The sequence below is a fragment of the Cottoperca gobio genome, chromosome 5, assembly GCF_900634415.1.
Source record: "Cottoperca gobio chromosome 5, fCotGob3.1, whole genome shotgun sequence".
NCBI lineage: Eukaryota > Metazoa > Chordata > Actinopteri > Perciformes > Bovichtidae > Cottoperca > Cottoperca gobio.
The window spans coordinates 2,414,249-2,429,529 of NC_041359.1; the positions used below are offsets into that span (position 1 = coordinate 2,414,249).

General features: G+C 38.3%; 1 protein-coding gene across 1 annotated transcript in view; it reads right to left on the reverse strand.

The window, feature by feature from the left end:
* Positions 1-2,139: 2,139 nt before the first annotated feature.
* LOC115007829 (dihydropyridine-sensitive L-type skeletal muscle calcium channel subunit alpha-1-like) overlaps positions 2,140-15,281 on the reverse strand; it is a 47,792-nt gene continuing 34,650 nt past the window's right edge. Inside the window, exons 36-40 of the mRNA XM_029430828.1 lie at positions 11,652-11,748; positions 10,545-10,647; positions 5,118-5,219; positions 3,533-3,663; positions 2,140-2,446 (exon numbers count right to left, since the gene is read on the reverse strand). Of these exons, the coding sequence (XP_029286688.1) occupies positions 2,288-2,446; positions 3,533-3,663; positions 5,118-5,219; positions 10,545-10,647; positions 11,652-11,748 (592 nt within the window). The 3' untranslated portion in view covers positions 2,140-2,287. The remainder of the gene's footprint in view (positions 2,447-3,532; positions 3,664-5,117; positions 5,220-10,544; positions 10,648-11,651; positions 11,749-15,281) is intronic.

The following is a 15,281-nucleotide window of genomic DNA, read 5'->3' on the forward strand; positions in this document are numbered from 1 at the left end:
TATTGTAAATGTCACACACATATTGAGAGAAATTGAATTAAACCTCTCCTACCAGTATTCAGAGGCCAGTTATTATCAACAATGAACATTGTGTGCACTCTCACACACAAACTCTCAGTAAAAAAAATGTTAAAACGTTTTTTTATCTTCCTCTGCATGTTGCTTCTTTAAATTAGTGGGACTTCTAACATTCCTTGCCACGAACAATCCTCCTCAAATCTGACTTGTATTCCGTTGTGGTCACTCAAAGCAATTATTTCACATGTGGGTCAGTCAGAACAGATGGATACTTTGATTTCACGTGTTTCAGGGTAGATAACACCGACTTAGACGTATGTTGACCCAAACATTGATAGTAGCTTGAGCGCAGCCCGTTTGACATTGGGATATTTTTCCATTGGCACAGTTTTCCAGAACTCAAGGGTCCCTTCCCTCAGAACAGGTTTCAGTCGGTCTTCCTCAGAAAGTTCAATCATCTCCAACTGGGCCACCGCCTCGTCCGTGACTAGCGCATACCTGTCGCAATATAGCGGACATGTTTCCTGATTCTGACATCGCAAGGAAGTCCTCGTCGGGGGAAACAAAAGCCACACAACTCATCACTCATCAAATAAATTGATGATAATAACTCATCAAATAAAATACATAAATCTTATAAACATGTCTGTACAAGTAATACATACATTAAATAAACATGCATTTCCTGAATATCCCTTATATGTTTACGTTTACATTGGTGGCTGAGAGCTGTTAAGATATGGGCGGAGTCCGGCAAAAGAAATTCCCTTATTTTGAAATTCCAATGTTGACAGGTATGGACTAGCGGGGCTTTTAAACAGTCCGTCTCAGCATTAAAAGGGTCGACGAGGAACGTAATCTGTGACCTTTTCAGTTGTAGATCATGGAACCGGGTCGCAAAGTTTTCGTGCAGGGTTTCAACCAATGTTGCATTTTGGCTTGTCCGCTTGCTTTTAGCAGAGAGGGAAAATGTGCTAATTCTCCCTTTTGAAGAAGTGTTTTAAACTGTTTCAGTTTGTTAACACACGCAAATACACTTTGCACTAGGTCAGGCAGCATTTTGAATATGAACTCACCCACTCTACTAAAAACGTCCTATGTTGGTCTTCATATTTTCGCTTAGCTGTGCATTTTTCCCTGCCATTTTAGGATCGAACTCAGATGGTCAGATAGTGTTTACTCTACGATAGGTTTTTGCCCCCTCGAAGGTGATTGGTTCACTATATCGCAGGCATTTTTGTGATTGGCTCTTGGGCCACATCAAAATTAGACGCACTGTCATGCTCTCATACTGACAGCACACATACACACACTCACAAATAAAATTCGATATGAACTGAAGAGCCGCATGAAACTGGGAAAAGAGCCGCATGCGGCTCGAGAGCCGTGGGTTGGCCACCCCTGACCTATACTGTACTCAGTGTACTGTATTATCACATTTATTTAACAATATAGTTCATGCCTCTACGGAACAAACAGTAAAAACAATGTGGTAATGATGCACCATACAGACTGTTAATATACCCAAACATGAGCATGAGCACACAGACCTGTGACTTGTGTTGCTGTTGGTGTTATTTATATTGCTGTTGGTGATCCCTTCTGCCATCTGCAGAGGGCGCTGGCTAGTGGCCTGGTTGGCATTGGCTACATCACTGTCCACAGAAAATGGGTCCGAGTGGTTTCCAAATAGATTACCTTGTCTCTGTTTTAGAGAAGATAGCACAGTTATTGTGGGCTATATTCATAGTAGACAACCATGTCACAAAATGTCAATACAAGTTGATACAAAAACATTACACATCAGTCATATATATATCTGCATCACGCTTATTTCTTTCTTCATGCTCCTGGGTGTTTATTTGCTTTTGTTCACTCAACTAAAGCTGCAAAAATGTGACTGAATAATAGTCGACAACAATAATTCTGCGTATTCAGGACAAACAGGCAATGATTGTAAAGTAGTTGTTGAAAAGATCGGTCTAACTTGAGTGGTTGGCCTGAAGTTTAACAAGTACAGCCTGTGAAAAGGGGTTACCTTAACTCCTACCATGGTGTTTGAATCCATCTTTCCACATCAGGACAAGAAAAATACACTCCATTATTTTGTTAGAGATGTTTAATTCTGTGAGGGAGCATACTTTCAAAGTCCAAGAGCACTTTATTGTTGTAGGCTCTCCTACATTACTGTTTGAGTGAAGACAGGGAAGGTTTGTAAAACCACATACTGTATAATTCCTTACATACTTGCTTCCCTCACTCCCTCCACTTATCCTATCATCTTTCCATCAAGTCCTGTTACCGTGAAGATACCCTCCACAGCAGCTTCGTCATTAGCTCGCTCCATCTCTTCTTCAGTCACGAGGTCTCCAGAGATCGCCCGATGAAGCTCAGGAGCTGCTTCCTCCTCGATGTTCCTCAACCCTGCCTGATGGACGTAAAGAGAGATATGGTTAGTGAAGAACACAAGAACCAAACTCATTCAGGCCCTTGTGTGCATGTGTGAGACCATCATCTGCAGGTCAATCATGACATATTGGAGTGGGGTATGGAATAGAAACATGTATATAGAAATATGTGTATAAAATATTTTGTGTTTATTAAAGGAGTTGTTGGACTTGAGATGTTTGTCAGAAGTTTACAAGGAAAAGGGAGGAAAAAGGAATACAAGTGAAGGACTTGTATCTGTAGTTTAGTTGTTTGGCATCATGTGGATTTTACTTTTACTAATAATTTTACTATTTTCGCTCTCTACCATTGTTTACCATGTAAAGATGGCCCTCACCTTCCAGTGTAGGTGACATAGTTTCAGGAAGATGCGCAGAAGGCCTGCCTGATGTTTTTTTTACTTTTGCAGTAAAACCATAAGCAGTGCAGTGAGCAAATGGCAACATAGTAAGAAGGTGCGCAGCTTGACACACTGTGTGCACTCTAGCTTGTGCAGAATGCTCTTCCGCTGAGCTTGCACTCTGGTGCAGAGGCCCAGAGTGTTTATCGAGTATCAGTTGAGTATGAGGAGGTAAGTGATAAAAGAGGAATCCTGAAGCCTTTTCATTACAATACATTATTTTTAAAACCATGACAAAAAAGTGTTGCACGACTCAGTTTGTTCAGAACATCACAAAGTTATTGTAAATTCTAGACGAACTTGAAATTTTACAAATATATTCAGTGTATCAGGAAATGTGCATACTACTAGGATGTGAACTTTCTATAGTGTGACTGCTGAGAGTAAATAAAGTTCATAAAAATCATGTTTACTTAATTTTAAGGAACTTTTAGTTTAGTTAAACTTTTACACTAAAAAATTACTTGTATGCACATTTAAAGAAGAGTGAATTGAGTATTCTACAGTGCTATCATGTTTTACACACTAAGAGAAAAAAGACACATGCTGGTACTATTATCCTTACTCACTATTTTTAATTTCATCCACATGAAGTTAATAGTGGGATGAATTGATGAAAGAATAATCAAAAACTTCAGCACACATCACATAGCATTAACTACTCACCTGTATCCCAGGGGTAGCACTTTTCTTGGTGGACTGGCAGCCATAGTACTCTTCCTGTCTCTTCTTCATTTTCCTGAAATAATCCTGGATTAGGAAGGTGGCGTAGAACTTTCCCACTGTCACCTCATCATCTGTTCAAACACAGAGAAAGCCATCAAAGGTAATAATTTCAATGTGTTTATCCCCAGAACAGTGACTATTTTAGAACAGCCCAGACTCATCAATGGTAAGAAGAAAATAGAAATTTGCAAATTCAATGAGGCGTTGAAAATATTTCTACATGAAAATATTTCTACATGAAAATATTTCTACATGAAAATATTTCTACATGAAAATATTTCTACATGAAATATTTCAACTTGACTGAAAGATTTGCACTTATCTCAACATGTTATAAATGTACTACATGAATACCAGTTAAAGAAAAATAGGATCTGAAACTGAGTACATAAGATAGTTCAATATGAAGTGGAAAAAAAAGAAATACCTGAAATGAATAACAAATACATTTAGAATTTAGTTTCCATACAGGAACACAGCTGTGTGGGTTAAATACACACTGACTGGTTGGAGTTGTGCAATAACCCAAGAAGCTTAAAATTCCATCAGGAAGACTGACCTTCATGGTTACTCTGTTTATTTATTGTCTCCCTCTCTATCTGTTTGTCCCTGCTTCTAACTCACTTCGCTGACTGATGGCTTTCACTCTTTCAGTCTAATCAACCCTTTTTGCCACAACCTCTGTGAGCTAAATATCTTGCTGATGCCAAACTGAAAAACTGTTCCTCTCCCTGCTATTGTCAGCTGACATGTCAGTGTCCGATCGATATGTGTTCCTCCTCCATCACATTCACCTCCAGTCTTCATCACAACTGTGTTTATGTTAGTGGAGATCAGATCATATCATTCAGCACTTTTGCCAGAAATGTTGGAAAGGAATCTGTCGTCCCAGCAGACTTTACCATTGTCTTGGAGGGGCGCTGCGCGCCGTCAACGGAGCCCCGCGCCCTGTCTGAAATGCAAGGTTTGTTTTTCTCGAAAAAAAAAAAAAAACTACAACTACAACTCACTTTTCAAATTGACAGGTGCTCTTTTATCAAATAAACTAGACGCTTATGCTATTGAACTAATTTATGTGCACGTTTCAGTTTGTACTGTCTTGTCTTTGTACTGTTTGTACGCCCTTCGCTCCGTTTTGCGAAGGGCGGGGCTTCGCAGCTGACACACACACGTGCGCACATATCTACAAGTGCGCACAAACCTACAGAGCGGAAGAAAAGAGAGGGGAGAACTAAATAGAAACCGCACCACGCACGCGCATGCAATCTCCCAGCGCCACGCACGCGCACGCAATCTCCCCCCCCCCCCCCCCGTCGCACGGTGAGCTCCCTTCCAAAGCAGTAAACCTAGGGGAAACAATGATATTAACTAGCAATACTTGATACAAACGCTATTTACATGTACAGTATGTAAGACTGTAACTTACTGAACCTGCCACCTTGAGACAAGATCTAAGGTGGGTTTTTTTTTAGCTGCAACAAGATGACTGACTTTTTTTTTTTTATTAGTCCTCATAAAAACTGACCTCCTATAGGTGGGATGACTTGATCCAGAAGTTTCATACTGGTGCGCTTCCAGATCTTCTTGATAATTGCCCTCAGTTCCTCGTTTGCATGTTCAAAGTTACCTGTCAAGGAAAAAGAAAAATAATGAGACAAAGGAAATTAAAATTCAAGACAATCAAAATGTTGGGATTTTTGTATGAGCAGGTCTGGATATTAACACAAATGAATGATAATTAATACTATCAAAGAAATCCGAAATCCTTCAAATTTCACTAGCTTTTGATATGGTCATTTTGTTTATACTTATTCATTAAATTATTAATCACAGTTCCTAATTCATTGTCTAGTATATAGACTACATTAACTGGCTATCGTTTTCCTTTGATACAAAGGGGGTTCCCCCTGAGGGAAGAACCCCGACCTCACAGCTATGATTAAACCAGAGTAAAACACCTGGAAGTATTAATAAATAGACAGGTGTTGTTACTTACTAATCTAGTTTAGCAGAAATAATATTTTTATCATTATCCCTCTTTGCCTCCTCTGTCAACAGGGTTCTTATGCTGGGTAGAGTTTCCACAGTTAATGTTACTCCGGTTGTTCCGTTACCTAAGGATAGCAACTGTAACTATTTTGCTGAGTTGCCTCTTCACAAAATGCTATCTGGTAGGCAATGATGCAGTGTATATATAAAGGGCTTTTATTGTGAAAGGGAAACCCAACACACCCACAGGATGAATTGCATTGTAAAGAGGTGAGACCAATGGTGTCAATATTCTACATCCATGCCATTATGCAATCATCATATACTTCATAATGATAGTGAAACCAACAGTGTTGTCCATTGACACTTTATATAGATATTAAGTAGAATGTAGGTAATATGTCATGCATGTAGGAGAGTATGTCTTGTGGTCTTGTGGTTCATTTAGAGGTCAAAGTCAAAATTCCAACACACTTTGTAGTTTTGACCTCTTCCTGGTATTTCCCTTCACCATGCACCATGGAAGTAGGTGATCACCTGATCCCAACAAGGAAATGTGATAAGACAGTAATTATTTAATCTGCGTCTAGTGGGAAGTGACAGTTCAGTTCTTTCTTTTGGACAAGAGACATTAGAAGAGGTAGCTTCATGTGAATTATTTGGGAAAAATAATAATTGATGTGATTTCCTTTGCCACAAGTTTCCAAGAACATCACCTCTTAAAAGACACCCTTGGTGAGTTTTGTCAGAAAATTAGATTTAAGTATTTGTTTTAATAAAAAGATTGATGCTATATTAGCCGCGGCTAACCGTTGCTAACGTGTTAGCATAGTTTTGTGTGTGGTTTTCACTTTGTTTGTAGCCTGTTGGGGCATATTGAAGTGCCCACAGCTAATTTTGTTGTTTCATTTATTGTTTTATAAATATAAAAGTAAAGCCAGCCAACTGTAGCTGGACATTTGTGAAATAAGATGAAGAAATGTATTAGTTGGCATTTAATTTAATTGCATTAATATTAGTGATGTGTCCTTCCGTGTCGAGGCTTCGAAGCAGTGTGTCGAGTAATCGCAGAAGATTTTTGTGAAGCGCATATCGAGGCTTGTGTTGATGAGGTATGTGATGACGTTCGACGTGCGGGTTTGGCGTGCTATTCGAAATATAAGGGGGTGCGAACCGCAATTGAGCCTCCTCATAATCAACACTTTATATAACCGCGAATGTGTGGGTTGTTGTTGTCGTAGTATGCATTGTTGCTGTTGAGTTGTTGCTGTTGAGTTGTTGGTATTGCGTTTGTATTGGATCATTATGGAGCCAGCCAACTAGCGAAACAATTGTTATGCACGGCAGCATCATCTTCCTTGTGAGCAAGTAAAGATACCAAATCTAAATCTGTTGAAAAGATAATGTACATCCAACGTGTACATTACACAGCCCTGGTGGTGCAGCTCGTGGAGCAGGTGACCCACATTCAAATGTTTGCTTCAGCGGCCCGGGGTTCGAAACAGACCTGCTACTATTTGCTGCATGTCATTCCCCTTCTCTCTGTCCAATCTTAAACTGCACTATCATTTAAGGCACTCTCTTCTCAATAACACATAATAACATCAATCTTTATTTTGAAATAGAACATTATATTCAGTCTTATGTGTGCGTCAAAGAATCTTCAGGGCAAAGATACTTTAAATCCACTACAGCCTTGCACTTCGCCAGTTTTACATTTATTGTCCACTTGATGGCGCAGTAGAGCAAATGAAGCACCATGAAGCTTCGGCCCATGAGCGAACCAATTGGATGGAAAGCTTCAATGCTTCATGAAGCTTCATCTCGCCATCACTAATTAATATATAACTTAATACGACCCTTGGCTTTATTGTCAAAGTCGGGTCTTTTTGTTGAGTTTTTGAAAGATTCTGGATTGTCTGCAACGCGGCTGCTCGTCCTTGCTGTGGTGCTGGTCTGGCGAGCCACCATTTGAGTGACCAGAAGAGAGAGAGAGCGAGAGAAAGAGAGACTTTTATTACACCTATCTACGACGTGGTAGGACCGTTGAGTTTGTGTTCTTCACAAACTGAGTGGGCTTCTGGAGAACACCAAGGACTGAACTGATTGAACAGATTTGACTGAATACCATTAGTTCTAAATGACAGAGATTATTTGATTGTATTTATACTGAGTTTGATGTTGAAGAGTTCTAATTGTTATAGAAGTATTTTTATGCAATTTTCTGAAATAAGACATAGAGAAGAAACGAGTCCTGGTTTCTAAAATTAGACCCCAACTATGTTAACATTATTAGGGACTATTAGACATAAATAATAACACTAAAATATAGTCAATTTTGTGTCCCTGGCAGAAATAAGAAACTAAAACACATTTCCTATTCTTATTTTTGTGACACTCACTTAACACCAAAAGGATATACATAGACATAAATCATAGACCAGTCATTATTTTTATTACATAACAGTGGCCTTTTATGTGTTCTTGTTGTATATCTCTTGTCCCTGGGCCTGATTTTGGATATTCAAACCTGCTAAGTTTTGAATTTAATGTTGACCTAATATTAATTGTATGTGCAAATTATACATAAATGGCCATTTTAATGAAATGTATCATGTGTTGTAAGATATATTAGTATTTCATGTCTTGTTTTATAAGAAGAACACCTGTCCCTTGGGTTCCCTGTCATTTCCGTCACACCATGCAAAATGTGAATTTGGTGAGTTTTTTTATAAAGTTTTTAAACTTGGTGATCACAGTCATAGTCATGTGACAGGAGAGCACATGGCTGCAGCACAAAGACAGATACATGAAGGGAAGTGATATAAGATAAAATCAAAGTCAATATTTGGTAAATCGAAAATATGTTTATTGGCTGTCATTTCCAAATAGCTCATATATCCTTTACATTTAGAAATTATAAGAAAAACAACAATTGGTATTGTCTGTTTTGTGTTTATTTAATGCTAGCTCTAAAGAAGATGTTAACCTGCTAACATATCGAGAATTTCTTTAAAATGTGACAAAATGTCAATGTCAAATGACAACATTTTGAGTGTTATGGCTTATATCATTGAAAATAATGTATGTTAAATTAAATGTCAGTGGGGTATCTGTTCAAAAATATATCTGCAATTACTATTCACCGACAAGGAACCACCAAAGAGAATGAATCAGGGACTTTTTTGTTTTTGCGCTAAATAGTAAGTGCAACATTTGCAACTTGCTTGTAAGTTTCAGTAGTTTCCAGCAATTTTCTCCTATATATTTTTATCCGCTTAAAAGGTTAAAGTTTAGATGATGAAGTGCTTCCCTTAAAAATCTGTGTTTTTTTGTGTCTGGGACAATAAAACTGAACATTGTTTAAAAACGTTATTGTGACCTGTCATTTCCGTCACACAATGTCATCCCCATCTCAACACATATTTAAACTAGAAATGCATACAAATTGACATAATCACTTTAAAAATGTTTTGTAGTTTGGAAAATTGTGCAGTTATAAGTACTATTAATTAATTTTTTTTGAAAACAAGGTATATTAAATATTTTTCTTTTAAAACATCTTTTTGTGGTGTGATGGAAATGATGATTTCCTCTGACTGTTTTAATAAAATCACAAAAATTGTATATTATTTTAAAAAATTCAGCATAGCCACTGTCAGGCAGTGTGAATACACAGGATGTAGAAATATAAACATTGAAACATTTCTCTAAATACATTTCATTTTTTCTAAAAAGTTCCAGACCAAAATGGTCCCATTAATCAAATAAATAGCATAATTCTGTGATTTTCTAATTGTTTTCTAAAGAGAATACATATTTGTGTGTACATTTAAACATACCTGCTGTGTTCATCATTTCTGCACAATATTCATTTTCTCCTGAGCGACCCAGATCTTCTCATGCACTGGCCCATAGTTGAAATGTCTCCACTGATTTGTTGATATAATTCTGTGCTCAGTACTCTGTACTAGTGTTACACAATGTTGTAAGACAATTAATCAGGGGACCATCAGTGTCAGACTCTGATAAGCCCGCACGAGATGAAAAGTGAAGAGTAACACTAAAGTATTACAATTCCTCCTGTGTGTCGTTTGCAAATGAATCCAGTGTTTTTGAGATGTTTCACTCTGTACCAAAACATTGCATCACCCAAGTGTTTACCGACTGCTGGACCAACATTGGCTAAAAGTCTGCGTGTCTTAGTTTATCATTTTCAACCCTTTTTATAATATTCATATAAAAACATAGATAATATCTCATAGGGTTGAGTGACTTTGCTGTAACTTTAGGGTGAACTTAATATTTCATTTGTCAAAGTTATTTAAAATATCCTCTTCAGTAAAATGATATGTCCTTTTTATCAGTATTGTATTAATACATCCTGATTACATTTTTATTTTAACTTCGTCTTGTCTTTTTCATTCTCTGTACTTTTTTTATATAGCTACTCAACATGGAATTTATATTGTTCTTATTGTTCTGGTGCGTAGTCCTCTCCTTTCCTCCGCTCTGCACGTGAGGGAGCGAAACAGAGGGGAAGAGGGAATGTGAACATGCAAAGTGCTATGTTGTTTATCCTGTACACACGACATCTATTGCACGTCTGTCCGTCCTGGGAGAGGGATCCCTCCTCAGTTGCTCTCCCTGAGGTTTCTTCCATTTTTCCCCCTTTAATTATGGGGTTTCTTTTAGGAAGTTTTTCCTTGTGCGATGCAAGGGTCTAAGGACAGAGGATGTCGTAACCTGTACAGTCTGTAAAGCACACTGAGACAAATGTATAATTTGTGATGGGTGATGGGTGATGGGTCCTGCCTTTATTATTATTCATATTGAGGCCCCAAGATGGCCACTGTGCAGGTTAACCAGGTTTGAAACTATAGGCCTTGTGTGCTCCATTTCAAACCTGTATTCACTAGAATAACATAAATATACTATAACATACATTGTTGATAACACCAACCTTCTGTCTTTATTTTCAGTGCAGTTCTAACCAGAGCAAACAGTGTGGCGTTGAAGGTGACTGTTCCATCACTGTTGAGAGGCATGTTCATGGAGACCAGCCTCTGAAAACAAACACATGCAACTCAATGTAGAAATGTTCATCAAATCTGGTTCAACAAAACACTTACAGACAAAAAAAGAGCTAAAAACGACTATTTTGATATATGCATTTTCAGTTTTATTCAGTTTTAAGTCATTATCCCTTTTTAGTTTTTATTAAATGTTTTATATCCATATTCGATAAAATCGGTAAAAGATAGGTTCACACTTTTTCATTCATTCATTCTGTCACACACAGTCCTCATCTGGTTCAAAAATACATTTCAAAATGTACTTGAAGGTTTCAGTCTTCAGTATCTAAAAAGAGTTCAAATCTTTTTAGTACCAAATTACTTCATCGTCTTTCCCCAGACAGTGTTTCCATGCTGAACTGCAGTGGAGGGATATTTACAGACAGAGGGAAGTACAAACCTTGAACTTGGAAACCCCACTTGATGTGTCTCCCTCAGACTGTTGAAGCCTTGTATTTAGTCAGGTTAACTTTGCAGTTTGTTTCTGTACAGTACAAGGATCTTTGTCCTTAAGCTGCTAAAGATTCTCTTCATTGTGCCAGTATGAACAGGAAGAAGGAATACAGCAAAGAAAACATGTTCCAATGTTCATATTGGCACCTGACTATTGTTTAAAGACGCATTTAAACAATTATGAACCATTTCGTCCATCTTTTAATTTGGATACTTCCCATCCAAAGCTGTTTTACACAGCGACCTCATATAGATCCAAGTGGCCTGAGGGTAGAAGCTCTCCCTGAGCACATGTGTGCCGATATCAAGAAGCAGAGACCAATGGAAATTGATAAATCCCACAATCAGGTATATTATAGTGTATTCTAATGTATTATTTATATTTTAATATTTTTTATTCTATATATACAGTATTCTATAGATATATATTTTTATAGTGTTTATGTATAGATTTACTGCTTATTTTTAAGTCTTTTGCAATGCCTTGACAACATGCTGCTGTAACAGTCGTTTCACAATTTCCATGCAGCCATCTTTCTCACCTTGCAGGCGATACGATGAGGACAAAACTTGCCAAAACCCAGAGGAGGAGGTATTCTTCGTAGGAGTGTCACCACATCAAGGTGCTTAATACGCCCACTGGAAAACAATACGAATACGATTATTTTATACTAACACACACACACACACACACACACACACACACACACACACACACACACACACACACACACACACACACACACACACACACACACACACACACACAGACATAGCGTGTTTCACAAATTGAGAAACTTATCTAAATATGAATTGATTGCAATGTCTCTTCTATGTATACATGTCACTCTTTTATTTCATTAAAGTAAAACAATTTAAAAAAGAAAAGTTATAAAGTCTTTAAAGAATTATATTTGAAAAAGAAAAGTCTACTAGACATTGCCTTTGTTAACATGAAGCATAATCTCCTCTGATTTGAAAGACGAAGGCCCGCCTCCTCTGTGATCTCATTCGGCCCTCAGAATACTTTGAGTAAATATTGAATGAACAATTTACTATAAACAACTGAGCTGGAAGAAGCACATGTGGTTTTCTTCATCTACTATTCGCATGTGGGACAGGGTCCTTCTGACCCAACATCTTCGGTAGAGATGGCCTCATCTGACTCAGAAAAGATTTATCTGTATCTGTATTCCTGTTTACAATTATTAACATAATGTGTTGAGAAATCACAAATGCTGCTGAAGTCCTAACATTCCTAGACGACCTAGAATTAGCAAAGATGAACACAGAAGACCAAACTATTCTTAATGTCCTTATAACACATGAAGTATTAACACAATAGGTTCCATGCAGACTTGGAAGACGCTTGGTCCAGATTAATACAGAATTGTATAATACTTCAGAATCCTCTGTTTAGATAGAAGCATTAGCATAATTAGCCAGACATGGAGACTTTCTTCTTTTCATATTTTTCCTCAAGTTTTCATGTCTGCGTGAGCTTATTGTGGGAAGCAGCTCTACCTTATCGAGTTCAAATCTGTTCAAATGTTAGGTTGATAGCATGGCATCACCACATCTTCACTTTTATATATTGTCACCTTCTTAAACTAATGACCTAAGTCATATTTTGAGGAAAATGTTTTTTTTGCCTAAATCATCTCTTCATGATGTGGCCACCTCTGGTAAAATTGCCTAGATCCTAACTGAAAAGATAATGCTGTTCCTACCCTGTTAGTATAACGGCCTATCTCAAGAGTGTGACTTAGGCCATAAAAAAATGGCCTACGTCACATTTTCTGTGACTTAGGCCATGTTACCAGCTTTACAAGATGGCAGCTGCTTCAAGAAGAAAGAAAAACTAAACGAGATAAATGAAGTTATTTCCATGGTTCAGGGCTCGTCCCCTATTGGTAAGTGATGATGTTTACTGTAATATAGGCTATAAATGTTGTGTAGTTATTTAGTGTTTTACTTTCACAAGTCATAGTTTAATTATGAAGCCTCCCAGTGGGTTACAGACTACTAAACAGCTGCTGTAGCTCCATGAAGCACGAACACATTTCCATCTGGGACAATACAAACTAATCTAATCTTTCAAAAAGTAACAATACTTTACAATTACTGCATAATTATAAAAAGTAATTAGCTACTAGGAAAAGTAATTTTTGCGTTTGTCGGCTTCAATTCTTAATATTTTGTCTCTTCAAACAATATTTCATCGACACTTATTGTCATCTTTCTTCGACATTGGGAATATCAACAGGCAGCTGCAACTGCTGGAGTGAGGGCCGTTGGGATACAACGTTTCACACACATGTTCCATGAAGGAAATTATTCTGTATTCATTCCACGAAAAGATCAGTGTGACGTTTGTGTTTCATTCAAGCATGGGAATATCAGTAAGGGCGAATATGATGCACATGTGATCCAGAAAGATGAAGCAAAGCAAGAGAAATCCAGCAACAAGGATTCTGCAAACAATGAGAAGTCCGTTTGGACAAAGGACTTGCAAGCCGTGCTGATGTGTCCAAAAACCAAAGCCAGCTGCCTGTATTACAAACTGCAGGTCCATAACTTAACCCTCTTTGACTTGAAATCAAAGGAAGGGTAGTGCTATATTTGGTCGGAGGGCGACCTCAGTAGCGAGGTATTAGCACACCTTCAATATCACCATTTTGAAGGTGTGATCAAAGACCATCCAGAAATCAAGGAGGTAGTATTGTGGAGCGATGGTTGCAGTTATCAGAACCGCAATGCAAATGTGGCAAATTCATTTTCTGAGCTTGCGAAGAAATATGGGGTACTAATAACACAGAAGTATCTTGTTGCAGGTCACACACAAATTGAGGGTGACAGCATGCAAAGTACCATTGAATGCAACAATGATAACGGATATCATCAGCCCGAGACATGATCATAATCCAGACTGCAAGAATCAGACCATCACACTACCAAGGTGGTCAAGCATGATGAATTCCTGAAGTGGAATGGCTCTTACTTCTTGAGCATCAGACCAGGCAAAAAAGCTGGAGATCTGACTGTACTGTAAAGAGATCATTGTTGACTTCAGGAAAAAGCTGCACTGTCACACACTCCTCCTCAACGGCTCAGCAGTGAAGACTACAGACAGCACAAAGTTCTTGGGGGTGCAACTCACAAATAGTCTGACCTGGTCCCTTCACACCTCCTCACAGCAGCGCCTGCACTTTCTGCGCAGGTTGAAAAGAGCACATCTCCCCCCTCCCATCCTCACCACATTCTACAGAGGCACAATAGAGAGCATACTGACCAGTTGCATCTCTACCTGGTCTGGAAACTGCAACATCTCAGACTGATAGTCTCTGCAGAGAGTGGTGAGGACAGCGGAGAGGATCATCGGGACGTCTCTTCCTTCCATCAGAGACACTGCTAATAAACGCTGCGTCACCAGAGCTCAGAACATTATAAAAGACCCCACTCACCCCCACCACGGCCTGTTCTCCCTGCTGCCCTCTGGCAAGAGGTTCCTCAGCATAAGGAGCAGAACAACCAGATTCTGCAACAGTTTCTTTCCCCAAACAGTCAGACTGTTGAACCAGAAATAACCAATTTTTCTCCTGAGCAATGTGATGTGAACTCCAGTCTAAGAACTCTTAAATGTATATATTTTTTAGTGTGTATATATGTTATTTATATAAAGTACACATTTTATTTTATATTAACGCACCAGCACCATGACACTTTTAAATATTTATGACCAATTACTCAGTCACTTTTACAGTAAGCCAGGACAACGAAATTTCATTTGAATTGTACAATGTATAAATCTCGTAATGACAATAAAGTTTTTTGATTGATTTGATTGATTGATTGACATAATTTGTAAGATCTTCAGTTGTATCCTTCTCGGAGAACTCTGCGTGAGAAGCACTGCCACAGAGGTTACAGGTGCCAAATAAGCTGCTGGCATGGATCAGAATGTTTCCACACGCTCTGTCAATTAAGGAGAGGAGGTTCCAGGACCTTCAGTCCATGAAACATGTCAGGCCCGTCGAGTGTCATCAGTTCTTCGCCAATTTGCAACTTAATTAGGCATCAATCAAGATGACTGAGAATTTAAAAATGAGAATAGGTTAGTTACAATTTAAAAACCCAGCAAAGAAGAGCTGGAGGGAGACGTGAGGAGAGGC